This window comes from Psittacula echo (genome assembly GCF_963264785.1).
Source record: "Psittacula echo genome assembly, chromosome: 16".
NCBI classification, from domain to species: Eukaryota; Metazoa; Chordata; class Aves; order Psittaciformes; family Psittacidae; genus Psittacula; species Psittacula echo.
The window spans coordinates 4,563,619-4,590,665 of NC_137752.1; the positions used below are offsets into that span (position 1 = coordinate 4,563,619).

Here is a 27,047-nt window from a genome sequence, read left to right on the forward strand (position 1 = left end):
CTTCAGCTGACCCTCGCCAGCAGATGGGCAACAGGATGGGAATGCCCCTGTGAGCAGGGGATTTAATGGAGCTTTATTTCAGGAAGAATAGCCTGATTAGCCGATAAAGAGCATGTAAGATGGTATGGGGTGGGCTTTGATGTCTTGCTGGCCCAGCAGGGTGTCAAGCTATGACTGACAGTAGCGTGTCATAGGATTACTTGGCCTGCAACAATGCCTCTCTCTGTTCCTATGATGTTGCTACTCTGTTAGAGCTACTTTTTCCCTTGTTACGAACCTCTTTTAGACAGAGTTCCTCCTCCCCAAGTCTTCATCCTATTATAGTACAGACAAGCTCAATATACAGTAGATAGTTTATGTGCAGGACGTATAGGGTTGGGGGATGTGGAAGTGTTAGAACAAATGGTCTGAGAGTGATTTGAAAGCTCATTTGCACGTGGATCATATAATTCCAGCTCAGGGAAAGTGGGCAGACTTTGCACAGGTTCGTCACGGCTCAAGCGCCAGATTTCCAATCCAGGAGCATCTGGAAAGTTAAGACCCTGCAGAAATAGCCAAAGTTGTGACGTGCAACAATTGTTCTTGCCTGTGAACCTGTTCTAATCAACTTTCTCTGTGTATGCTTAAAAAAAAACACCCCAAAATGGAGAGAAGATAACATTAGTATTTATAGGATAGTTTAGAAACAGTGAATATAGATTCAAATTCAGTCTCCACTAGCATAAATTCAAGATAGTGCTGTTAACTTACAGAGGAATGCTTTTCATTTCACACTCAGAATTTAGCCTGCCATTTAGAAGACAAATGGCTTTTAATTGTAAAATGCAAGGCTTGAAATTATTATAGCATAGTCACAGAGCAATCTTTTTAATTATATTTCCTATGTGATACTGTGAGTGATGGTTGTCGTATTACACATTGTCTCCAGACATCTGATACTTGTTTTTAATCAGTCTGCTCACTAAAGCCTCATCTCTCAGCACCTGCCCAGAGAATAAAAAACAGGCAGTCCAGGTTGAAAGTGGGGTAAAGGCAATCATTAAATGTTTCCTTAAGAGGACAAAGAAAACTCTTCATTTCTTTTGAAGTCTCCTTTTGTGCTTAGCGCCTCCTTAGAGAGTCTGCTTGGGGAAGGTGAGGTGAGAAGACAGAGAGCCAGGTGTGTGATGGTTCAGTGCTGAAATGTGGAAGCAACCCTCTCCTTCTGAATGCACATGTACAATTTTCATGTATTTTTTAGATCTCTTTGTGCAAACCAACTGTCCACTCAGCTGTGGTGGTTCTTGCAAAACCCCATCTGAAGATGGTAAATAATTGCTCATGATTTTTTTTGGAAGTCAAAATGCTGCATTTAGGTAAGAGGTGAGCGCATGAACCAGATACTGTGTATTAAGTTACAGTAGTACATCAGCTTAGTAAGTGTCTGGGCTCATGCTTTTACTGAAGGGTAGACGCAAGGAAGCTGATCCCACTTCCATTGAGGGATTAACTGTCTTTCGTTCACTGCAGAGAAGCGGCATGCACAGGAAGTAGCTGACATGCCAGATAGACATGGGTTTTGACTCATTCACAATGCAGATGCCAAAGACCTATTGCCATTCCACCAAGCATCCCTGTGCTACTCAATCTTTTGCATTTTGGGTCAGTGGGGTTTTATGAAATTCTGTGGTGACTGATGGTCTGTTTTCTCCTTTTGAACTCCAGAAGGCTGGTGTATGTCCCCAAAGGGTTTCACTGTGGTGAGGAGTTGCAACTTAATTTGCTGTGTTTGTGAATTCAGGCCCTTACAAAGGAAGAAATAAATCTTTAAGTTCAATAGATTCTGTTGAACTCATTGCTACGGGATTTCTCTGATGCCAGAAATGCTCAGAAAGGTTGAATATACATGTGAATATCACATATATTCATAGTTGCTATAGCATGTGCAAAAAGAGAGTATAAAAATTAAGGTGAAAATCCCCTCATGCTTCATAGTTTAAGTCCAACCCTTAACTAAAATGGGATCAAGAAAAAGTGTCCAGGATACTTCAGTTTGAAGGAATTTATTTACATGATTAATACACTGCTATTGCTCTGAATATGGATATCATCGTGCCCCAAAGGTTTTGGCTGCAAGATTATTGTACTAATTCTTTCTTCAACGTTTAGTGGTCAGATAGAATTAGACTCCTGCTGGGAAATGTATCTTGTAACCCTGTGCGTCCTCCTTTGTATGGTAGGGCAGCTGTCTCCTTTGGGTGAAAGCTAGTAGCCTCTTACCTTCTGTCTTACCTCATATATTTGATTCCACTTTTGAACACTGGCACTGACAATTTTGGAAAAGACTAACGCTTCTATTGACAGGGCATGTGAATCAAGGCTGCAGCTGGGTCTCCCTGCACAGCAATTGTATAATCATTAGAAGCAGTTTCCCTGCCAGTTTTTGTGTGCCATTTTTAGCTTTCCTAATATCACTTAATTAGTCAAAATGCAAGTTTGGAATTCTGCCTACTGAGAATTTCCCTTGGTTTGGGCAGTCTGCTCTAGAAAGCCAGACTGGAGCTCAGGTAAGAGCGTGTGTTCATGGACTGGAGTGCAAATGGACCCAAAAATCGGAGTAAGAGCCATGGCTGTTGTGAAAGGGAGCATCACCACCAGACTTCATTAAGGCAGTTCAGGGAAACATATGAGTCCTGCTTACCACATCATGATGTTATAAAAAAAGTCGTCATGAGGTTTTGTAATTGTAAAATCCATCTGATTGATACCTGCATACAGCAATACCTTTTATTAGTGTCCTCTTTCACCATGGCTTCAGCACTGAGCCTTTGCTCCATCTTTGAGCAAAATAGTAGGGCTTGCGCATGGAGCTGGAAAACTTCTGTGCTGTCTGGTACACACCAAAAAATGATCAGCTCTCTCTAATTGAAATATATACTGTCCTTTAGCATAGGAGAGAGCCTGACAGAAGCAAGAATTCTGGAAGGTTCCCAGCCTCCCAGAGGTGCTTTTGTCCTTTCCCTGCAGGGTGAGGACCAAGGGATGGTAATGAAGCTAGGGGGTTTTGTCTCTTTGTGTGTAGCTGAAGTACAGTTCACTTCCGTAGGGGTAAGGTGGGCTTTACTGTTTAGCTCGTCTTAGTATGAAGTCTGCTCTGATGGTTCTGGAACAGCACTTGATGCACAATTCTGACTAGGTAATAATTTTCCTTGAACTTCTCAAGCTAGGGTTTGCATGAGCTGATACAGAGTACCTAGGCCATCTGTTGACTTGTCGAGAGCAGTGTAGGATTGGTGATGAATTTCTTGCCCCCACCCCACAAAAAAACAGCAACAGAAAATCCAAACCCAAACAGGGTTGCATTGGCTGCAGATGGTTCATCCAGTGCTATAAGTAGAAAAAGCAGGTGTTGCAGCAGCCTTGGACCAGAGGTAACCCAGCTCTGCTGCTGGCACAACTTCAAGTAGCTGTTGGAGATGCTGTCAGGCAGATTGATAGTGCGATCCATGTTGAAATGTTTTCTGATAAATGAAACAGCCTACTCTTGTCTGCTCCAAAGACACACCATGAGTTCTGGGACTGTGTGTCAGACCTTAATAGTCCTTCTTCCTCAGCTGGAGAAATTTGGGAGCCTTTGGTTGCTGCAGATGCTGCGTGTTGGTTAAAGATCACTGTACTTGCTGCACTGTGTTGCACCAGCATTTCACACAGCTCAAGACAAAGGAACGGATAGCAATGCCAACGAAGTTGAAGGAGACATCTCTGAGAACAACCTTGCTCACCATTTGGGTAACAAGGCTAGCAGAGCCATCTTCTAAGCCATCGAAAGATACCCAAGAAACCACACATATATGTGGACCACTATTGTGGCATGTAGGAGTTTTTGGCTTGGAGATCAGTTTGTGATTCAGGTCTCTGACAAAGCAGGTGTGTCAATGAAACAGAATTTTGAAGTGAAAATGCAGAATGGTGTCATACTCTTTCATTGTTTTACTGCTGCCAGTTGGTCCTTTCACACCCCCCTGTTTGAGAGTCTCCAAATCCAGGATGATGGTTTGCATATTGTAATGAATTTGGTCTGATGAAATCAGCTGGTGAAACTAAATAGTTACAATCTTACCAATAATGTGTGGGAGATGAGTGGGATGTTACATAGAAACATAACAGCTTGTGTATGCTTTTCTTCTTCTGTTTGTGACTTGGAGTTGTCCATGGGATCCTCAAAGCTTAGTTCGGTGTACTTGTCTTAGGGGGTTTTTTTTGCCATAGTATTGTAGTCCTAGTTACTCTACCATCTTGTTGCTAGTGATTGTGGAATTCAGTGGATGGTGTCTTCAGAGCTCGCAAAGCCATCAGTCACCCAGGGTGTGTGGAAGTCAGAAACTGAGTGTGTTGAAGGTGTGTTATATGTAAGCTAGGTGAGACTTCTGTGGTGAGAGCAGAAGACAAAGCTGGAAACAACAGAGAGGATTTCAGGCTAATCACCTGTGCTGCAAGTATTGACCTGCTTGGGTTTTTTGCCTTGTTTTGCCTTGAATCTTTTCTGATACTCCTGAGCAAAGCAAAGAGTTGAGAGTCAAGTGGCCAGAAAAGGAGACCGATCAAAATCATTCAGGTTTCCTCTGAGGTTGGGCAGCACCAGCCTCACTTGAGTTCACTGAGTTGGGCAGCACTGTGGCTCCTGAGTCAGGTGGGGAACGGGAGCAGTGTGCTGGGAGTGGCTCTGTAGGTGGAAGTAGAAGGAAACTGAAGCAGAGGAAAGAAAGGTTTTATTCTCTTTCCTTCCCTGGGCACTTTTTGGCTTTCTTTCTTCCAGATGCTCCTCTCCTGTCTTTCCATCATTCAGAGATGCATTTAGCAAGATTCTCAAGTTTCTCATGTCTAGAGTGAATAAAGATGTCTAGAGTGTCTTTCTCATGTCGAGTGAATAAAATTATTCCAATTTTCTGAAGGAGGACAGAGCTTTATTGTTTTTAAAAGTTTCTCTCTGGCCTGGTCTTTCCCAGACTTTAAGGACAAAGTCATTTGGGGGCAGTTTCTCTGTTTCCTTATTGTCTCTCTGCTGAGGCTCCGAGTACCAGTTTTTGTGAGGTTGCAGCTTAATTACAGATGTGCACAGATAGCTGTAAACTCAGGTATTTTATTCCTTCCACTGTCTCCATTAGGAGGAGAGGAGGTTTCTTAGACCATCCCAAGCAATTACTAGGCTTTCTGCCTTCCCTTCCTCACTGTGCAAAGCACCTTTCTCTCCCCTTGATAATGAGGCAGGTAGATCTTAGAGTGATATGGCTTTTGCGCCCTGTACCTCAAACATAAAGCCCAAAGCAGTGGTTGGTCTGCGGTTAAGTCTTGCAAATGAAGGGGTGATGTGTCCCCCACTTGAAGTTAAAAGGTGGTGCTTACTCATCTCTGCTGGCTGCTCTTGACTACTTACCAATTCCCATCTGTCTTTGATGGGAGTCCTGGTATCCCGGTTCTGGCATAAAAGAGCAGTAGCCCAGTGGTGTTTCTGCCTGGCATCCAATATGTCACAGCACTCAACACCCAGTGTGCTGGACAGTAACACAGGGAAGTCAGATCACTTGTGTTCAGGGACCAGTTCTTCCGAACTCATATGTTGGGGCTGCTTTCTTTTCTGAGTTATGACTTCTCTATTCCTGTCTCATTTCCCCCCAGCTAATAAAAGTAGCTATTTTCTCATCTGTTTGAACATTCCTTTCTCCTTTAAGCCCTACTGAAGTCTTGGCACCGTAGCACATTGGGATGGGTCAGTCATTAGTGAACTTTTTTTCCCCTGCAAGTTCTCTTTAGCTGCACTGTTTTGTAATTCCCACCTAAATACTGACTGTGTTTGGAGGGAGGAATTTAAAGGGCTGGGGATTTCTCTGTCCATTATCAATGTGATGTGTTCTCATTAGGGCTCAATATAGTGTGGTATCTAGACATGAGATCACAAAAAGAGATGCTGACAATCCAGGTGTTTATCCAGTGATGGGAACATGGATTCTGTCTGTGTTGCAATTGCATCTTAAATTCACAGCCTTTCTGTGAAGCTTTTTGCTATAGTATCACCACATAACTCTCTTAAATCAACATCATACAAGCCTTTGACAACAGGGAAAATGCAGTTATCCCGGGTTATGAGGTGGGAGGATGGACATAAAGGCCAAAGAGATTAAATACCTTGCCCAAGGATGCTCAGAGAGTGAGTGTCAAGGTCTTGCCCCGTTCTCTTGGGCTTTGTCTCATAACCACAGGGCACCTTTCCTCACTGATGTTATCTTGGCTGCTTTGGCAAAGCCCCAGAGACTTTCACCAATTGAGCAGAGAGGGGAATTTACAGGTTTACAACAGGAATCAGAATCCAGCCAGAGATCCTGACCTGAGGCATTTTTCCTGATGTACTGTCACTGCAAACTCTTGCTGTTGCTGGTGGCTCTTCCATCTCATGGTTACACAGGGCCTTGACAGCTGCTTTTCTTCCCTCAGCGATCAGCACAGGTTCCACAGCACAGCTCCATTGATCTTTGTGGCCCTGGTTAGAGGGAGAAACCTCCCTTTTCCCTGCATCCTGGCTTTTCTGTGTACAGCTGATCACCACAGCAGGGGGTATTGATTTACTAATTGGGCAATGATTTCACTTGATTGATAATAAAGTGTTGGACATCCTCCCTGCTGAGCTGAAATTCAGCCTGGCAGCTACTGGTGGATTCCTTGTCCTTTTGCAGCACATAGTTCCCTGTTGTTAAGTAAACTGATCTGTTGCTTGGTAACCCTCGAATTACTGTAGTAAATGCTTGGAGGCACAATGAAAGTGTCAAACAGAAACTTTATCAAGTGATGGAGGGGGCTGAGCAGAGGATACAGCTGCATTATGAAGTTCTTGCAGCAGAGCTGGGCTGGTTGAGGGTACACCTTGGCCTGCCACCCACAAACACCCCCCTGTGCTGCTGGGGCTTGTGCGTTCAGGAAGGCAGTTGGACAAGGCACATCTGTTGTGGAGGTGCTGCAGGTACAGCTCTACCAACAGCAAATTTGCTTCATTAGCTGTATGGTTGCTTCTGACTTCATTCTGTCTTTTTGTCTCATTTCTGTGGGTTCAGGCTGGGTGGTAGCTGTGTGTCTTATTTCTCTGGTATGTCTGGTCTCTGGTCCTTTTGCTTGAACATTTAATTAGTGAGAGAATAGAAGCTACACTGAAGGTAGCAGAGTCTTCTTGCCTGTGTATTCCAGGCTTTCTCTTCTAGGGAAAACTGTCAGTGGTAATCATCACACCATCCTTTTTATCATTCTGATCCATCCTTCCAAACCCACTCCAGTCATCAAACCTACACAGAGATGGAAAACAAGCTGCGGAAAAGGGGCAAGCAAATACCCCAGATAGCCAAGAGTTTGCTTCCCCTTGTCATCTTTGTGTGTTTGGCCTAATGATAGGTTGATCTGTTGCTGCAGCCAATAATGCTTCCTTCTCCTGTGATCCCCAGCACCATTCTGGACACCTGGAAGAACTATGCATGGCAGTACTATATGGTGTCAACCTCCAGGACTGCTGCGGTCTGTGTGTTGTTGTAAATGCACACTGGCATGAATGGGGGGGCTTCTCTTCTGTTTCTTCGTATTTAGAGGGACAGATAGATTTCTTTTAACTCTTGGAAAATTTTGGGCTCTGTTACTGATCTGTATTATAAAGAGGAGAGTGGGATGTGCAGACACCAAGAGCTGTGGATACTCCTTCTGCCCAGGACTATGGGAACATGGTAGGGAACGATAGGTCCTGCAGCTTAAATGATTGAGGGTGATAGCGCTGAGGATAAGATTTGGCCAAGGTTATAGAGCAGTGGCAGAACTTGTGGTGGGAAAAGTGCTGAGCGGGTTTTTATATTTATAGCTGGCAGTTTAGGGCTACAGGGAGATCCACGCTGGCGTTTAGTGGCTGAGCAGAATGCAGCTACCTTTGCAAAAGCTGGTCTCTGGAGAGGGAGGCTGTAAGGTGCATGTGATGTCTGCAGGACACTGCAAGAAAAGTCTGTTGGGTTTAGACTCCAGACTTTTGTGTTTTCAAGCTCTGGGAATCAGTTCTGTTTATAAAATGTTTCCATTGTTCAGTGTCTTAAGGCTGTTAGGGTTTTTTTTTATTATTATTATTCTAATTTTCAAACTGCTGTGTCACCTAATTCATCAGCCTTCAGCGCACAACCTTCCTCTTGCTCCCCACCACCCCTGCAAGAGCATTTGTACAGAACAAAGGCTTGCTTTTAAAAACGGCGTGATATTTTGCCACCTTTATGAAAACCTGTCACAACAATATCTAATTTTGCATGAGACAGAATTTCAAATCCAGCCTCAAGAAAAGGAAGCTGTTCTTCTGCTAATGCGCAAATGTCACTTTCCAGGGCTGTAAAATAAGTAACCCACCTAGCAGCATTTCAGAGAGAAGGAAATCTAATTCCTCTGATCTTCCCTCTGCCCAGGCCTGACCTTCTCAAGAAGACCCGTGGCAAACATTGCCTTGCTGAGATCTTGCGATCTGAATATTCCAGTGGGATGGACACGGGTGTATCCAAGGTCAAGAAGAAGAAAAAACAGAAAAAACCTGGCAACCAGCAGATTCCAGCATAAGTCGGGACCTTCTAGTGGTTGGATGCAAAACCTGCTTGAGTGCCTCTGCCGGGGATCAGGGTGACCTGCCAAATCAACACAGGAGTGTTTCTATTTATCAGGCAAATATGGGAGGGATCTTGGGGTTCTTGGCCTCCTCCCTTTCATTCCATAGGTCCAAATGGAATCGAATCCAGACGTGTCCTGTTGCACTGCTGCAATTGAATGTGGCTTCATAGAGATGCACCACGTTTCTAAGGTGGTTTTTTGCAAGAAAAATAAAAAAGGTTAAATAAGTTTTTCAGAAAAATGTGATGTGTCTATAACGTGAAAGTGAGATGTGTACTCAAACAGGAGACACTTCCCTGTTTAAAAGAGCTGTAGAAATACTCCATAATCTGTTTGCTTGCTCATTTTTAACCAGATGAACAGTAGTGGCAGAGGAGGTTCCGGGACCATGTTTAAGAGGAGGCTGCCCTTTCCCCTGTCATTATACATGGGGTCACTTCTGTTCCTGTCTTGGGTCACATAGCCATGTTGCTGCCACATTCTCTCCTGCCCTTTGTGCACTGTCTATCCCTGGACACTGATCATTAGTCAGATATTGGCGCCTGTAAAGAGTCTCCCCAATTTCAGTGCAAGTGGTAGGATTGTGGAGAGCTCTCTACAGTGTAGTGACACAAGGTCCCTTCGGCGCAGAGCTCATGGGCACAAAACTTCATGTCAAAACTCCTGAGTTTGGGAATGAACATCATGTGGGAAGGAGCCAGTGTGGCATCTAATGATCTCCAGACTTCTCTTTGCCTGCAGCATGTGGTCTTACCTAATTGTATGACACAGAGCACATGTGAAATGTCTTGCCTCTGAACATTAAAGCCTTTACAGGCTCTTGCTAACACTTGCCAGTAGTAACCCCAGCTTTCTGGGTTCTCTGTGCTTTGGCTAGGCTGATATTGAGTACGTCCCAAGCTATGTATTTCACGTCTTGCTTTTCTCATATGCCTTTTTTCATGTTCTTGCTTATCGGAGAGTTGGGATTACTGAGAAAAGAGATGCAATATGGCCTAAAGGTGTTCAGACCAGCACTCATGCACCATTGCCCAGCATGCAAAATGGAACCAGAGCTCTAGTGGAGTCAGTGACGAAGCTCCCCTTGAGTTGGGGCATGGGAGAGAGTGAGTGCTCCCCATGGCCTGCTGGAGACTTACAACCTCCCCCGGGATCGGCAGGTGAGCACCCACCTTCCTCTCCCTGTCTGCCTCACTGTGCTGCTTCCAGTGCCTCCTGTAACACAAGCTCCAAGCAGTATGCACTTGAAAACAGAGCAAAACTTTCTGCTACCTGTGTGCGTATTCCTCGAGGAAAGTGATGAGGAAGAGCAGCCCATCCGTGACCCAAGCCAGGCACATTGTTTAATGCAGGACCAGAAAGTGCTAAAATCCAGTGGCAGTTTAGGATGCAAGAAGGAAAAAAGTACTGGAAAAGGAGTATAACCAGATGAAAATGATGCTCACTTTGTGACTACAGAATTGAGGGCACTTGCTCAGGGCTATAATGAGTCATAGTAAGCATTGTAGGAGGGAAGCAATTGCCCAGAAGTATTTAATTTCTGAAATGAATGTAACTTTGAGAACCAAAATGATTTTTTTTTTCCTTCCAGGCAGTTACCAAACACGCTGCTTTCACTTACCATTTCAGGAAGATGTTAAAAAGAGACCAGGATAAAATTAAGCATGTTTTTGCAGAGATAATGAAGTTACCAGCATTTACTAGATTAAGAAAAAATAACAACAAAGCCCACCTGATTCTGTTGTGAGTATTGTTTAGATGAGCAATCAGGTTTAAGGCAAATGTCAGCTTAAACAGAAACCTTGTGAGGCTGAAAATGACTCAGAGAGTGACGCAGAGAGTATAAGTTTGGGAAGAACTGATCTTGTGCATGAGAAGAAAATACATGACCTTCTCCTGACTGCCACATAAGAATTAATAGGGACTGTTGACAAATTCATAATAGTAGAAATAAAGGCCAACAGCAGATGAGTGAGAGATGTCAGGAAATCTCACTGCCATCTGTATGAACTGGGAATGTAAAATTACAAATGGTTGTGATAAATAATGTGATTAAAAAAATAGAGTGCCTTTTTCTTCCAGCTTCACCATCTTTTAGCAAGTAGTGCTGGATTACTTGTGGGATTAGAGAAGGGAAGAGGAGGGGATTGTTAAACAAGAAGGAGAAGGTGTTAGAAGGAATACACAGGCACCTGAAGCTAAGCCGAGTTTACTCTTAATAAGCTTGAAGGCCAACAAGTAAAATGTGTTTGAATTGTAGCTGGATCAGCAAGAACCAAGGTCTGCCCTTGTTTACACTTTGGTAGCTCTAGCTTGGCTCTGCACTGGCTTTATGCATCTGGTGCATCACTCAATTCAGGTAGAACCTGGTAGGTCTGAAGTTAATTTGTACTCAAAGCACCTTATCAGCAGGGCAGGGCATGGGGTGTTACCTGCCCTGGAGCAGGGGTGGCCAAGCTGCAGAGCTCCACTGGCTGCTGTAGGAGCCAGGTCCTCAGAGCATCTGAATGCTGGACAAGCTGCTGGGAGTCATGGTGGGCTCCCCTGGCACAGCCCTGGCATGGAGCAGGTGGATGTCGCCCTGAACCACTCCTGAGTTTATTCCCTCTTGCTCTGAGGTATGTGGTGTGTGTTGCAGGGGTCTTGGCTGAGTGGGAGCTGGCTATGTGGCTTGTATGGGTGCGGAAATGGGCTCTTGACAGTGTGCCATGAATCTGCAGCTCTGGCTGCACCTCTGTTGGCTTTGGTCAGGCTTGATTGTGTCTTTGAGGTGAGTGGTAGAGGCCCTGCTGCCCTGCAGCTTGAATTTTCTGTGTTCAGTCTGGAAATGATGGCACTGTGCAGCTTTATGTAAAGCTGCCTGTGAGTCAGACCTGGACTCGATCCGGATTTGCCTTCCCACTGCTCCTCCACTCCCTGCTCTCACACCTGGAGTCCTGCTGCTCCCAGGAGATGCTCTTGTGCCTTTCCTCAACTGTCCTTTGCCAGCAATGGAAGCCCGTGTCCTCCCCTGCTCTGCAGCTGGAACATCCAGAGTTTATGCTTCAGGGCTTTGGGATAGGAAGAAGGAAGGAGGTCCCCTTGGAACAAAGGTCACAGTTGAACACCCACTTTCAGTGTCTAGGTCAAGCACAGTACACCTTAGTGCTGGTACTCACTGCGGAGAAGCACTCACAACTAAGCAGGATAGAAAGCAAGAGAGCTCCCTGTTCACAACTTATTTTCTCCATGAGCCTGGGGAGAGGGCAGGGAAAGCACCGACTCTTCAGGTCTTTCCAGCCTGGGTTAATTTTGCTTGGTGGTCTGACGAAACCATGAAACAGCTCTGCTAGATAGAGTCATGCTGATGTCACTGAATTTATGTGTGTGGTTCAGTGGAGCAGCTTTTGTTCCCTCTCTGGTCTGAGGGTGGTGGTCCCTATTAAAGCTGTGTCAGGAGGAGAGGAAGATGGCCCTCAAGCTGGGTAAAAGCCCAGAAGGGGCTTGAGAGCCAGGACTGTGCTTGGTCCTGGCAAACCCACTGCTCTGACCTGTTTGTGTCTTGGATCCAGAGCCTTGGGCTGAAATCAGCCACCAGTAGCCTGTCTGTTGGAGTCTCTGAGCCCCAAGAGAAACTGGTGGAGCAGAGCTGGTGCAATACTCCAAAGGTTTCCTTAATGGGATCTGTGCTTCTTCTCAGCTCTGCCATTTACGCTGCTTCACCTGATTTCAGCACAGCCTCTCCCAGCCCGAGGACTTGCCAAGATACCGCCTGCTTGGCACCAACCTCTAGAAATCCAGAGTAGGGTTTCCAGCCTGGTCAGGGACTGCTATAGGTGCAGGTGGGTTCTGATGTTGGACAGTGGGGTCCCATCTTGGTCCCTGCACACAAGCTGGAGGTGAGGCTGGTCCTTCAGCAGCTCTTGAGGCTGCTGAGATCCTCCTTCAGAAGATGCTGTTCGTGCAGCAAGTGCGGTGCTCTCTCATGAGAGCCTACAGCCTGTGGTGTCTTCCCTAAACTGATTCATATTGAAGCTTGCCTTGCTTGACTCTGCTTCGAGATCTACCTAAAAGAGAAGGCTCCAGCCCTTGCTTCCCCTCTGCAATCCTTCCTTCTCAGCCGGACTCGGCATGGCTGTTCCCCCTTACTGGAAAGGAGGTTTGGGAAGCTCCTCTCTTCTGGCTCTGCCCCACTCTCTCCCACCATCCTCATGGCACAGACTGGACCCTGTCAGTGTGCTACAGCACAGGCCCAGCCCCACTGTTCCAGGGGAGTTTCCAGCTTCTTCCAGACGTGAAATGGCAAATTTAAATATTGCAATTACAAACGTGTAACGAAGCCTTGTACTTCATTAATGTCAGAGGAGGAATCTGCTACGGCTACAAGGACAATTAAATATTAGAGAATGTCTTTGATTCACATTCCTGCTGTGTAAATGGGAGGAAGGTTGCTGTATGCTCCTTGCCTTTACGCTCACAAAATGAAAAGCACACCCACTGCAAGTTGTCCTTTGATAGATTTTTAATATGATTTTAAAGAGTTTTGTTTGGCCTCATTCTTATTCAATGAGATTAATTTAAAGCACTTATCCCCTGGGTTTAAGTCAATCCATGTAGGATTTGGGACGGGGTTTGTTGCCCGGGGAGGGGGGTTGTTTGCAGGCCTCTCTGAGAGACTCGTTTCCCACTTCATTAACCCCGAGCTGGGAGCGACCCCCCCCCTTCCTCCTCCTCCTCCTCGCCCCAGCCGAGGCCCGGGGATTTACCAAACTCCCCCATTCACATGCAAAGGATCAGCGCGGTCCACAAAGGCCGGGGGCTCTCCCGTCCAGGCGTGGCTGTGCATTTGGCCGAGCCGACAATGACCCTCCCGGCGGGACCGGGGGAACCGGGGCAGAGCTCCCGGGACGGGGCCGTCGGGCTGGCACCCGGCCCCGGGGAGGGGGATCGTTGGGGCCCGGGGGGGGGGGCCTGCAGACAGCCGGGCCGCCGGCTGCAGAGGGCCGGGGGGACCCCGCCGCCCATCTGCTGGCGCCCCGGGACGCGAGCCGCTGCCCGGCTGTCCCGGGGACCAGCTGCCGGGCCCGCTGGCCGCGGCCGGATGAGCGACACTTTTAAAGGGTGGAAACAATCCATTTTCCAAAGCGATCATTTAAAGCACTTAGGCAATTATACACTGAAGATTAGCGTTATTAATGCACCAGCGCAGCGGCTACCACCGCGCCAGGCAGCATCAACCCCGTCCTTCTCCTTCTCTCCGCTGCCCCCCAGCTCCGCATGCCGGCACTGGGGCCTGGCCCCGGGGAGTGGGAGGGGGGGACACAAGCCGCGGAGGGGATGCTCCCCATGACGGAAGGTGGGAAAACTCCTCTTTGCTTTTCCCTTTCCCTCGGCGGCCGCTGCTCCGCCAGAGCAAACAAGCGGGAGGGGAAGAAAGGGCCGCGGAGCCGAAACCCGTTTGTTTGTAAAGAAGTTTTATTTCCACATTTAAAAAAGGGGGGAGCGGGAGCGGCGCCCCGGGACCCCCCCGGCCGGGCCGGCCCCGGGATACAGACTGACAAGAATCACTTACACAAATACGCCCTCAGGGTTCACAAATAAATAATTCATATACATTTTGCGCAATTTATTTACATTTTGCCGCTTCCCCCCCCCTCCCGCTTTTTCTTTTTGTCTTTATTTTTAGTTATGGACGTCCCGAAGTCTCTCTCTGTCCGGCCACCGGTTCCCCTCTCCCTTCCTCGGCCTTTCCCGGCGGCGGGACCGGTGCCTCGGTATCGGGGAGCCGCGGGAGGCGGAGCCGTCCGTGACGGGGTAGCTCGGTCCCCCCCGCGGTCCTTGGGGAGAGGCAGAGAGGCAAAGCCTCCCCGGGGCAGCCGGTCCCTGCCCGAGCTCCGGGCGGCGGGCACACGGGGATGGGGGCAGGTCTCCGACTCTCCGTCCTGCCAGACCTGTCCTTGCTTCTTGCGTTCTTTATATATATACTTAAAAAAAAAGGAGGGGGAAGAGGTCTCATTTATATATATATATATATAAATATGTATATTGGGGGATGAGCGGGAGTCTGTCGCTTGCCCGCGGCCCCAGAGGCGGGGTGGCCCCCTCCAGCCCCCCGGCCCGGTTGGGTGCCGATGGGGCTGCCCGGGCGGCCGGGGCTCACCGGGGCTGCGCGGCCCGGGGCAGGACGCCGGGCAGCGGGGGCAGGGGCGGCGGGGGCTCGCTGCCGCCCTGCAGTCCGTGGATGAGGATGCGGGGCACCAAGGGTCTCTGTAGGGCGGGGGGCGGCGCGCTGGGTCCGCGGTACAAGTAGAGAGCGGCGCCGGGGTCCAGGTTGGAGACCAGACTTTGCGGGTAGAAGTAGGGCGAGGGGAACATCCTCTGGAGAGCAGAGTAGTTGCCAGCCTCGGCCAGCAGCTCCAGGCCCACCGCCGTTTGTCTTTTCCACTTGGTCCTGGGGGGGAACAAGCCGAGAGAAGGGGTCAAGAAGGATGCTCCAAAAGCTGCTCAAAAGATACCCTTTACAGACCCCCTTTCCTTGTGCATCCCTCTCCCCGCCGCTGGTTCCCAGGGCCAGTCCCTCCTGGGCGGCAGAGATGGGATGCAATTGGATGCGATGGGTGGGATCAGTTCACTGTGGGGGGACGTAGCCCCCATTAATGGAGCGAGGGGCTCCTCTCTCTGCTGTCCCCGCAGCGCCAGCCTGGCGTGAGCGCCCAAGGAGCCTCCGGAGGCACCGGAGCCACAGCCCGCTGGGGATCCGATGTGGGGGTGTAACCCCCTGCGATACAAATCGCGAGCAGCATTTGAGTCCCTTCCGGGGCTATGAATTCCAGATTACAAATTACGGACCGCGTGTGGCCCGGGGGATCCCCCAGCGGTATCCCCGCCGCCGGGCACGGGTGGTGCTGCTGCTGCCGCCGCGATGTTCCTGCCCGAGGCCCCCGCGGCTCCGCTCCTCCGCCCGGGGCTTCGGAACCTCCGACCCGGGCCGGGGCTACCGGAGCCGGGCCTAGCGGCTGCTGGAAGCCCCGCAGGGGACACGCTTCGGACAATGTCGCGGGGTTTTCATTTGTGCCATATATATGTATATGTGTCTGTATGTACTTATACACGAGCCCCCAACGTGTTGATAATCGCGGATCTTTGCCGCTGGCGAAGCGGGGCTGGAAAGGGGGGGAAGAGGTTTCGGGTGTGCTAAAACCCGGGGTGAGGGAGAGTCCGGGAGGGGGGGTGGTGGTGCAGCTGAGGGTCCCTCGTTTCGCGGAGGTGGCAGTGATGTGGGTGGGGATGTCCGGATAAGTCCACCAAAGCCATCCGTCACTCCAGCCCTTCCACAGATTTGGCGCTGAAGCGCTAAACCTATTTCCACCAGTAAATTGTTCATCATAATAATAATTGTGTAATTACTGTAAAGGGTGTTAATTATTGATGCTCAAAGCAGTAATTGGTATCTATAATTAATGGGCCGATGTGTTATGCTGTTGTGTTTAGCTGGGAAGCCCGGTTCTGCCTCTCCTCCTTGTCGGGGCTGAGGGCACGGATTGTAGCCCTAAACCTGCCCCTCCGCGGCATCGGCTTCCTCCTTGTTTTGGGATAAAAGGCCCCGTGGGGAGGACGACACACCGCTGCTCTGCTGGTGCCAGGAGGGACGTCCCGCGGGGTGGTTGCAGGTTGCCCTGCCTGGTTTGGGGGTGCGGGGCTGGGAAAGGGGAGCAGGATGTGACCCCATCGCTGTGAGCGGGAGGGAACGGTGCTTTATTACCTTCTGTTCTGGTACCAGGTTTTCACCTGCGTGTCGGTGAGGTTGAGGGAGGCGGCCAGCTCCATCCTGTCCTGCACGCTCAGGTACTTCTGCCGCTCGAAGCTGCGCTCCAGCTGGGCCAGCTGATGGTCGGTGAAGGCGGTGCGGGCTTTGCGCGGCTTTTTCAGCCGCACCGGGGGGCTGTCCCGGGAGCTGGAGATCTCTCGGTCCCCTTCTTCTTTCACTGAGCCGACGGGGAGGAAGAGAGGCCGGGTCAGGGCAGGAAGGGAAGAGAAATACCCTCACAAGAGGGGGTCCCCACTGCAGCCTTGAGGCGGAGGAGCCGGGCTCAGGGCACGTTTGTGAATGTTAATCCCGGCTGCTCACGGTGCTCCCGAGCCGGGCCCGGCCTTTCCCCGTCCCAAGGTCCCTGGTGATTGGGGGAGCCCCGACCCGGCCGCCCTCCTACCTGGGGCCCTGAACCCCGCGTTTCCCACGGGGCAGCACCCTCGGGGTGTATCCCCAAACCCAACAGCTTTCTCTATGCTTGGACGTTACTGTTATATTTTGGTGTCCTTTCCCTTTTCTCTCTTTTTTGTTTCTTCTTCTTTTTTTTTTCTCCATTTTTTTCCTTTTGTTATATTTTCAAACCCAAACCCAAACCAACCCAAAACGAAAATTAGGAGCCCCCATTTTTGGAGGGGAAGCTGCCTGGTGGTGCTGCTCCTTCCCCTCTGCTGAGGAACCCCGGGGGATGCTGCCAGGGCCCGCAGCGAACCTCCCTTCTACCTAGCGCACAACGAAATACAGGGGAAGAGGCTCCGCAAGCCTGTGCCCGGGCTGTTATTTACCTTTGAAAACGCGGATTGAGGCGGGCTGGCTGCGGTTCGTTACCGCGGTCGGTGCACAGGCACCGGCGGAGCGGCGCGGGAATTCACGCCGCGAAACATTAGTAGGGGAAGGGGAAATTCCCGAGCAGAAACAAAAAGAAGGGGCAGAAATAAAGCCCCGTTTGTGCTCGCCTTGCCCACGCTCCTGGAGGAGATGATGGAGCGAACGGGCTCGGGTTATACAAATCGTCAGCGATTGGGGTTTTTACGGGGTTTATGTTAAATTCGCTGGTGGCGGGGCCGGGCTGATTTCTCTCCGTAGGAAGACAATAATCCGGTTAACTGAGCCACTGGGGAGCGAAACCCTTCAACTAGAACTGCCGAGCGGGCGCAGCTCAGGATGAGCGCGGAGATCGGCTCCAGTTCCCGGGGAAAACTGCATCCGGACCGGGCCGGGCGGGGGGTCCCGGTCCCGGTCCCGCTCCCCTCGGGAAAGACCCCAAAGTTTGTGCGGAGTTTGCCGTGGAGGAAAGCGAGGCCCGGCCCCGGCCCCCCCGGCTACCCCTCGGCTCCGAAAAACTTCCTGCTTGCCGAAGGGCTGAGCTCTGTGGCAGCCCCGCATCTTCCTCCCCTGGTCCTGGCTAAAATAATGATTATATATATAATTACGTATATATTACTTTATGATTTTGCGTTTTGGCACGGGTCAAATCCTGCCGCTGCCGCCGCGGGTTAGGCCCAGCCTCACAGCCCCTTTGCAGAGTAAATCGGGGGCGATTTGCCCCAGAAACAGCGATTTCCAAAGCAGCAAAAAAAGGATCGTGCGGGAGTGGGGACCTTCACCTGCTGCCCCACTAAAGGGTGCTTTTACCCTCGTCTACGAGGTGGTTTTACCCTCATTTAAACTGGTTTCCTCCACAGTTAAGATGTTGTTTTGCCCCCTTTAAAGTGTGTCGTTCCCCCTCCATTTAAAGGTGTGGTTTTTTCCCACCGTATAAGGGATGTTTTTCCCTTGTTTTAAGCGGTGTTTCTCTCCATTTAAGGGGAATTTTCTCCCCCATTTTAACTGTGTTTTCCCCCCATTTAAGGGGTAGTTTTCCCCCTCTATTTAAGGGATGTTTTTTCCCCATTTAAGCGGTCTTTTCACCGGGGCCCCGTCACAGGAGCAGGAGAAGAGTCGAGAGGTAACGGTCCCCATCTCAAACTGGACCCCAAAGCCCGGGCTTTGCCGGCTCAGGGGGACGCGGGGACCCCGCGGTTCTTCTCCTCCCTCTCTTCCTTCTCCTCTCGGCGATTTGGGGGAAGGAGAGAAAAGCTGAAGGAATTCGGGGGGGGGGGGGGGAGGGATGTAGGAGGCGAAAACAACGGCCAAGGTGGGAATCGCGGCTGTTCTCAACCCTGGCCCTGCAAAGCGGCGGGGCCGATCCCAGCCTTCTCCCGGGTGCGTTTGCAGCCGGGACGGGGCTCGGCCTATCCTGCCAATTTCCTATCAGCATCCCGCAAATCCAGCGGTCCCGCAAGGTGCCATCACCTCCTCTGTCTGCCCCCGATGGGGACCCACTCCTTCCCCTCCCAAGCACTCAGAAAACTCTTTTCCTGGGTGAAAGTTTCTGCAGGGGTGCTGGGGGCGCGATGAACAGCGCCGGGGGGCGAGGACCGGCCCCAACCCACCCCGTGCTATTCCCGTGTCCGGGAAGGGGCCGCAAGGGCCCGGGAAGCCCGAGTCCCCGGTCCGGGGCGGGCAGCCGCGGCGGATGCGGCCCGGGGCTCCCTGTCTGTCGTGCTCGGTTTTAAACCAACTCAGAATAATAATGTAAATAACACAAATCGAATCAAACCCCTCCGATTTTCTTCTTCGTTTTTCCTCGAGGGGGGAAATACCCGGAAAACCCGCGATTATTTTATTATTGTTTTCTTTTTCTATTTTTTTTTCTTTCCCATCAGAATTCCTTCCCCGCTTCTCCTCTTTCCCCGCGAGAAGGAAGGGAACAGCCGGATTTTCCCGGCGGAAAGCCCCCCGGCGCATCCTCCGGGATCGTTTACCCAAGTGCCGAACGCCCCAGCCCCTTCCACCGGCTCAAGCCCCGCCGAGCCCCCAGGTTTTCCTAAGTTGCTGCCGACACCGCGGTCGTTTCGGGAACGACCGGTGCGGCCATTCCCCGTCACCGGGGCTCGCCGGGCCGGCTCCGCAGTGAGCTCCCGGCGCACCGGGAAGCTCTGATGCTGCCGAAGGCTTCGGGTAGAGGCCGCAGTGCAAAGCCCGGCGGACTGCGCGGCTCTTACCTTTGTACTCTGAGTCCGAGGAGGAGCTGCTGGTGTTTTTCTCCATTTTCTCCCGAAAGTCCTCGCCGGGCTTGGTGGGGATCCTGGCCGCCGGCTCCTGCCCGCCGTGAGGTCCATTGGTGCTGGAGTAAGGCGCGCAGGCGGCCAGGGGCTTGCAGTCGGCCAGGATGTCTCGGATGAGGAAGGAGGAGGTGACGGTCCGGGACTGGGAGGGGGCCGAGACCTGCCCTGGCTGGAGGAGCGCATCCAGGCCCTGCCGCGGCACCGCCGCCTCCAGGCACTCGCGGCCCGGTGAGCGGGGCGAAGGGCACCCGCTGCTGCCCTCCGAGCGGGGGCTCAGCTCTAGCGGGGACCGGCCGTCGCCCACCAGCGGGTCCCCCTTAGGCACGGCCGGGCTGCTGGCTCGGTGGGAGAGGATGGAATCGATCCCAAACCCGGTGGAGCCCTCCATGGCCCCCGCGAGGTGCCGGCGCTCACACGGGCATTGGCAGGGAGGGTGCGGCGGAAGCGGTTTGATAACGATAGTTAACAATAACAGGAGGGAAAACGAAAAATTGAAAAAATTAAAAAAAAAAAAAGAAAAAAATTTAAAAAAGGGTTAAAAGAAAATAAAAGCGCAAAGTTCAGCCTAGGATCCGGGCCACAATTGCTGCAAGGCTCTCCGAGGCGCCGCGCGTTAGATCCAGGGCTGCTCCGTCTTCAGCATCGCGCCCAGCTGCACTCACAGACAGACAGACAGAAGAAGGGGGGAGAGGAAGGCAGAGTCAAACTTTGGCCGCGAAGGGGGTGGGGTGAGAGCGGACGGACCCCAACCTCACCCGGGGTCCCGGCCCCTTACCCGGCCACCCCACCCTCGCCCGGGGCCGCTGCGGCGCGGGGCTGGGGGGCAGCCTGGGCGCTCCCAGCCGGAGGTGGGGAGGCAGCGATCGATAGTGATGCTTCGCAGCGCCTTAACCGCTTAATGATCCAGAAATCGATGGGGAAGGGCGAGGGGAGGGCGGAGGGGGTGGCCAGCCGTCGGGCAGCCGCGGCACCCCCCTTCCCGCCAGCACCTCGGACAGCACCCGAGGGGGGGGAACCGGAGTCACCGCGGGGCCAGCGGCGCCATCAGCACCTCGGACAGCGGCGGGAGCCGCGCCTTGGGGGGGGCGCAGGGGGAGGAACCCCCAAGCGCTTTGCCCCGTTAGCGGGGGGACCCTGGCGCCCCCCGGGAGAGCGCGCCCATTGGTCGCCGGGTGTTTGGGGGTGTCACTCCCCGGCGGCGACACCTTGCAGGTTCATTAACGGGAATTAATTGCTGCCCTGGTCCCCGCGCTTTCCGGGCGGTTTCCGCCCTCTTTTGCTGTCATTATTCCGCTGATGGGGCTTGTAATGGGATGATTAGCTGCGGGGGGATTCCAGGGGGGGAGATGTGGGGTAGAGAGGGGAGGTTGTCAAAGGGTTGCTGCGTTCTGCTCGCCGCCCCCTGTAATTAAGCGGTCTGAGGGTCCCTTCCGATCAGGGAAAGTTTTTCTGGGCTTTAAAATAAAATTTAAAAATTAAATAAGAGAAAAATAAAAGGAATAAAGAGAAGGGAAAGCACTGAAGCCCTCCCCGAAGCCCTCCCCAAAGCCCCAGCGCAGAGACGGCTGCCCCCGGCCCGCGGTGAGCCTCGGAGCTGCGAATTTCGTTGAATCCCCTCAAAACCCGTTGCGAGGAAGCAGGATGCTCCTCGAGTGCGGGCAGCCGGGGACCCGGCGTCGCCTCCCGGAGTCGGGGCCGCTCCTCCCGCCCTCTCAGCGCCCAGCGGCGGTGCCTACCGGAGCTACTGGGAAGGGACCGCTCTCAAGGAGAATTTTTCCTGACGTCCACCCCGTTTTAAATAACCCCCTACGGCCTCAGCCCGCCCTGCCTGTTCCCTGCCCGCTCACTGCCCGCTTCTCCCGGAGACACCAAGTTTCCTCCCTCCCGCCACGTCGCGGGGTTTTGCTGCTGTTGGTTTCCCCGTCTGGATCTGGACTCCCACCTTCTCCGGTCACAGCGGCTCCTGTTTCCTCGCGGGTCCATTTAGGGGCTTTTCCTGCGGGTAGACCCTTCTCTTGGAGATGAGGAAAATGTCCACGCTCGGGTGTGTGAAGCTGCGCCCCTTGAAAGCGGTGTCGCCGGTTATTTCTCAAAGACTCGATTTCCTCTGTTCCCCACCTTCCCGGCCAGGCAGATGCATCTTGTCCCTCTTCCAAAGCCGCCCTTGGCCGGCAGCTTGGAGGCGATCAAGGAGGGGAGAGCCCCCCCCGGGAAGCCCGGCTGCCAGCTGTCGGGCAGCGGCGCAGGCAGGGCCCCAGCACCTCCTTGCCCTCGGCCCTGCAGGCTCGGGGCCGGCTGGGATCGGGACAGCGGAACAAAAGAGCCTTGCAGGAGGATAAGCCCAGGGACAAAATCGGCACCGCCCGGTGCCAGCCTACTCCCCCTGCCCGGGATCCCGCTGCTGCTCGGCCCCGTCTTTCTCCCCCTGGCACGGCACTGCCAGGGACCGGGCTGAAGGGTTCTGAGCTGCCGAGGAGCGGTTTTGCAGCATCCACTGGGCAGGACCAAAGCAATAGATGTGCAGGAACTGCTCCCAGTGAGAAGGGGCAGAGACCCCAAAGGGGTTTCCTACCTCTTTGCAGTGCGACTGTGTTGGCACTGGCTGCCTCCCTACGCAACCAGTAGACCTTTTTGGGATGGAGGTTGGCACCGAGATCAGGACCAGCACTGAGTCTGTGTTAGGGATGGGACCAGAGGTAGCAGCAGGGCTGGGAATGGGTTTGGAATCAGGATTTGGATCTGCCATGCAGAGATAGGGTTGGGCTGGTGGGTCTGCTGCTGTATTTCCTTCCCTTGAATAAAGCACCTGCCTTCAAACAACCACAAGAAAGTTTCCAGATCAGGCCTACTCTCTGATGCTGGGCAAGGTTTTGGTGCGGGTGTGGGATCCAGTCCTCATCCCTGAATGGACACTATATTGTGCCACCCTTGGCCACGGCCCTGGGGACAGAGACTGTCACTCCTAGGCCATACTTGGAGCTACAGATGCACTTTTTTCTCATGTTCTAATGTCAGCGGGACTGACGTGAATTAATACGAATTATTATTGTTATCATTATTAAGGTGGCTTTTGGTTTTGTTTTTGTTTTTTCCTTTCAGAACTAGATTCCCCAAGGCAGAGACATGCCTCATCCTGCCCATATGTGGTGTGTCCCCTTGCATCAGTGGATAAATGGGCTTCAAATGATTTGTCTGTGACTACCAACACAGGTAGGAAATCCCGTGTACAAACCACCGAACAGTGTACACTGCTTCCCCTGCCTTCCCTGTGTGTGTCTGCCTTCAAACCCCATTTTCTACACTGTTCCAGTTCGCAAATACACAGGCATGGAACAGACAAGAGGGGATCCCTGGTGTCAGTTGGGTTTCCAGTTCCTCACAAGCCCCAGTTGCACCCCAGGTTGGCTTTAGGACTCTGGCAGCTTTGGTGCATCCCACTGGGTGCTGCGGATGGACACGGTCAGGCTCTCCTGGCACCAGTTGCCCGTGCAGGTTTGGTCGTGGGGCTACATAACAGGGCTGACCCCGAGTGTTCCTGGAGGTTTGGGGTGCGGGTGGAGCCCTGATGGGGCTGGGGGACACCCCCAGAGCTGGACTGTGGTCTGGAGGGCAATGGGCTGCTGAGCTGTGGCCATGACCGCAGCAAGAGTTGGTTCAGAAGCATCTGCTGGTGGTGCCAGAGCGGTATCCGAAAGGGTCTGGCTTAGGGAGGAAAATCCCCGGGGGCTCTGCTTTACTGCATCTCAATCGGGAGCCAAGCTGGGTGATCGCAGAGGCCGTGCCCAGGCGGGCACAGGGAGGGATGCTCAGCGCGGACGGGCTTCGCTGGGATGCTCCGGTGAGGAAGTGAAGGTGCCTTCGTGAGACAGCGGAGGGCAGAGCGGCTCGGGGCGTGAGGGAAAGATAGAAATGGGGGGGGGGGGGGAACAGCCAGCGGGGGTCTCAGTGCCGGGGAGGAGCAGGGCCCGGCGGTGGGGAACCTGCAGCAGCGCTGAAACCCCCCTTTGCCGGTGGGTGTCACTGCAGGACAAGGAGCGGCCGGTGTCGGCCGGGGTTCGGGACCGGGCATGGCTGGGGCAGGGTGAGGGGGGGCCAGTTTGGGGCGGCTCTGTGAGCTCCAAGCCCCACCGAGCCGCGTCTCCTCCTGAATGCGCTTTGTTTGGCTCGGCCGTTGCTTTTCGGGTTCTGGTGTCTTTGCTGGCTTGGAGCTGTCCCAAGCCAGGAGGTCTTCATGGGCCTAGTTCACACCAGGTTCCTTGGGCAGCCCTTTTCCAGGGATGCAGGACTCCCCGAGGGTGCTTGCATCCCTCTGTGAACCCCAGGGACCTGAGCAGTTTGTACATGTGGGCACAGATGCTGTGGCTGGAGGAAGGGCTGGAGGTGGCTCCTGGTGGGCAGTGGGGCAAGGCTCAGGCTGGGTTTCTCACACACGCATTAACAGTGTCATTTTTGGCAGGACAAGTCATTCACGGCCCAGCTCCCCTTCCCTGGGGAGTGGGAAAGGTGTCCAGTTATAATCCAACCGTGCCAGCCCAGCAAACCGTACTGTCATCCTCCTGGTTATGTTAGATGGGTTCTATTTAGAGGCCTGTACTATATAGAAGGAGCCATGCACCAGGGTTTCCCCTGTGTGGAGCAGGTGATTCCTTCCTCCCTCAGCTCAGGTGTGGGCAGGGTAGAGTTTGCTGCAGCTGGTTCCTTGTATAAAAAGCAGATAGAGGCACGAGCTGCCCTTAAGGGGACATGGGAAATGCCAGAGCAGCAGCTGTGGAGCCTACCTTGTCCTGAAAGAGGTAAGGAAAGCTGCCCCTGCAGCTCAATTTCTTATTGTGTCTTGAACAATGAAGTTCAATGTTATTAAGGACTCTGCTTTTTGAGGTCTGGGTTTAAAAGTTCAGCTCCAAGTGCTAACAGGCTGTTGAATATGAAACCTGAAAGCTACCATTTGACTTAAATATTATCTGGTACAATCTGAGCTATAGCAATAGATGCGAGCAGCAGATTACATAGGAGTAACTAATTATTCCTTGAGCAATCTTGGAGATGCACAGTTAATCACAGTTGTTACGAAGTGATCTTTTCTTAGAGTGAAATGCCCTGTTGGTAGGAGATGGGTGTTACATGTGTTGGTACGGAGCTGGGGTTTGGGTGCAGTGCTGGTGAGTTTGGTGTAGGTGGAGTTTGTGTTTGTGCAGCAAATGCTTGAAGTGGCTCAGCCCTGAGGGATACCAGCAGCTATTTGAGGGTGTGGAAACAGGCTGGAGCCATCTTCAAGAGGAGGCATGGCTCTGTGGTGAGGCCTCAGCTTGGCAGAGTGCTTAAAGCAGATGTTTAGATGCCTTCACACAGGCTTTGCTGAATTAGGCAGTGGTGGGAAGCTTATTTGGCATTGAAATGAGAAGAACTGATGGATTATGAGATATTATGGACTTGATATCAACTGGGATATGGTTGCATTTAATATAATTGTGCAGAATGAACAGCTTTCCCTCTGAGGCTGTGCTGGTGTGAGTGCTGTGACTTTGAGCATGATGGGAATTGTGCTGATCAGACTGTGTAAAGGTGTTGTGCAACTGATACAAAGCAATGAACAGGCTGAGACAGAATCATTTCTTTTCAAATATATGATTTATTTGGCTATATCTACATTAGCATACGTTCAAAGAGAGAAAGCCTATTGCCTATGGCTGTCATAGGGTCCAAGGGCTGTGACGCGCAGCACAGTGCTGTGTGGCTCTCTGGGGACCCGTGTCCCACAGACACACCTCAATGGGTGGCACTGAATGCCTTTTGACGAGCCTCACGATCTGGAAAAGTACTGAGGTGAGGCTTGACCTGTAAGAGAAGGAGCAGATACACAATTGGTTACAGTGAGCAGGCAGCCGGAGAAAACAGGTTGTGGCACAAGCAGGAAGAAGACTGGATTAGCACAAAAGTTTTGCCTGTGTGGAAGGTGCTGCTCCAAATGAAGTTTTAAATGCAACCTGTTTGAAGAGGGCTAGCTTTCTGATTGACTTCGGGAGATGCTTATTCTGCCCTAGTAACAAGATCCTGCAATCTCACTGTGCTGTGTTGGTTGTGTGATGTTTCCAAATGCTGTCATAGAATCACAGAATCATAGAATAGTTAGGGTTGGAAAGGATCTTAAGATCACGTAATTCCAACCCCCCTGCCATGGGCAGGGACACCTTACACTAAACCATGCCACTCAAGGCCTCATCCAACCTGGCCTTGAACACAGCCAAGGATGGAGCATTCACAGCCTACCTGGGCAACCCATTCCAGTGCCTCACCACCCTCACAATCTAAGCTTCCCCTGTTTAAGTTTGAACCCATCACCCCTTGTCCTGTCACTACAGTCCCTGATGAAGAGTCCATCCCCAGCATCCTTGTAGGCCCCCTTCAGATACTGGAAGGCTGCTCTGAGGTCTCCACGCAGCCTTCTCTTCTCCAGGCTGAACAGCCCCAACTTTCTCAGCCTGTCTTCATACGGGAGGTGCTCCAGTCCCCTGATCATCCTCGTGACCCTCCTCTGGACTTGTTCCAACAGTTCCATGTCCTTTTTATGTTGAGCACACCAGAACTGCACAGAAGCAGCCTTTCTCCAAGAATCACCTTTGGTGTGGTGGTGATGGGTGAGCAAATTCCAAGACAAAGAAAGGGGAAGTCATCCAGAGGAGAAAGGCCCCTGGGCCGTTTGGGGTGAATGCCCTTTGGAGTGCTGCTTGCACACAACTGCATGCAGCAGATTTACACAGTAAATTCAAGTTTCTGAGATGTGTATGGAGTGGTTTTACTACGGGGTGGAATGGGTTTATCTGCCCCAACACAATTCTTGTGCCGTACATTTGCCTTGTGTGGATGTGTGGAGCTGCCTCCTGCCTCCTCCACCCTGCTCAGGCTGGCTGGATGTCAGGTTTTGCATATGTAAAAATACACAGCCGTCTTTGCCCTGGAAAGCTTGCTAGTGATCTCATTAATCAAGACAAACAAAGCATAGTTAGCTATTCCCCCTCTCTGGAGGAAGGCGCTCAGGTACTTAAATATGCATTTCAGTGCCTAACTTCAGACAGTTGTTTCTGGATGTTTTTGCTTTCTCACAAGTAGCAGCAGTGACATAACCGCTCCCCAGGAAGGAAAGGTGGGAGAGGCAGAACCCAGGGCTGCTGACATAGGTGTGTAGTACCTGGGATCTGGGACAATTCCCAGCTGGGCCAGCTCCAGCCTCCTATTAAAGATGCAGGAGTTATACCCTCAGAGCTGGAATTGTTATTAAACTCCAGTGTCTGCAGGTGAGGACAGCTGAGCTGCTCCTCTGGAATGTGCCTCTGCCTACCTGTGCTGGGAGCTGGGCAGAGGGGGACTTCTGCCTGGGACTGGGTTGAAGCTGCAGGGAGGAGACAGCAGTTCGTTCACTCCAGTCTTGGTAGAGAGCTCCCAGGTGAGCAATGTCACACTGAGCCACAACTGGCAGCAATTACAATTAGCAGAGCCTTGACAAAGTT

At 51.9% G+C, this 27,047-nt stretch overlaps 3 protein-coding genes across 6 annotated transcripts in view; 1 reads left to right on the forward strand and 2 right to left on the reverse strand.

Moving 5' to 3' along the window:
• Positions 1-9,317, forward strand: part of DDX31 (DEAD-box helicase 31) — a 49,333-nt gene extending 40,016 nt beyond the window's left edge. For 2 of the 4 annotated variants that reach the window (XM_080630503.1, XM_080630504.1), the window contains exon 20: positions 8,451-9,316. In XM_080630503.1, the coding sequence (XP_080486629.1) occupies positions 8,451-8,598 (148 nt within the window). In that variant the 3' untranslated portion in view covers positions 8,599-9,316. Of the gene's footprint in view, positions 1-8,450 lie in introns of all 4 variants that reach the window. The other 2 variants (XM_080630505.1, XM_080630502.1) reach the window with 2 other exon arrangements.
• A 5,464-nt stretch (positions 9,318-14,781) lies between these two features.
• Positions 14,782-20,148, reverse strand: BARHL1 (BarH like homeobox 1; the record flags this gene model as incomplete). Its single annotated transcript, XM_080630478.1, has 3 exons — positions 19,480-20,148; positions 16,388-16,610; positions 14,782-15,076 (listed from the first exon to the last, which is right to left on the reverse strand). The coding sequence occupies exons 1-3, from the start codon at positions 19,928-19,930 to the stop codon at positions 14,782-14,784; spliced, it is 969 nt and encodes a 322-aa protein (XP_080486604.1). The 5' UTR covers positions 19,931-20,148.
• A 5,160-nt stretch (positions 20,149-25,308) lies between these two features.
• CFAP77 (cilia and flagella associated protein 77) overlaps positions 25,309-27,047 on the reverse strand; it is a gene marked incomplete at its 3' end in the record, with an annotated part of 60,220 nt that continues 58,481 nt past the window's right edge. Inside the window, exon 6 of the mRNA XM_080630712.1 lies at positions 25,309-25,377. Within this exon, the coding sequence (XP_080486838.1) occupies positions 25,309-25,377 (69 nt within the window). The remainder of the gene's footprint in view (positions 25,378-27,047) is intronic.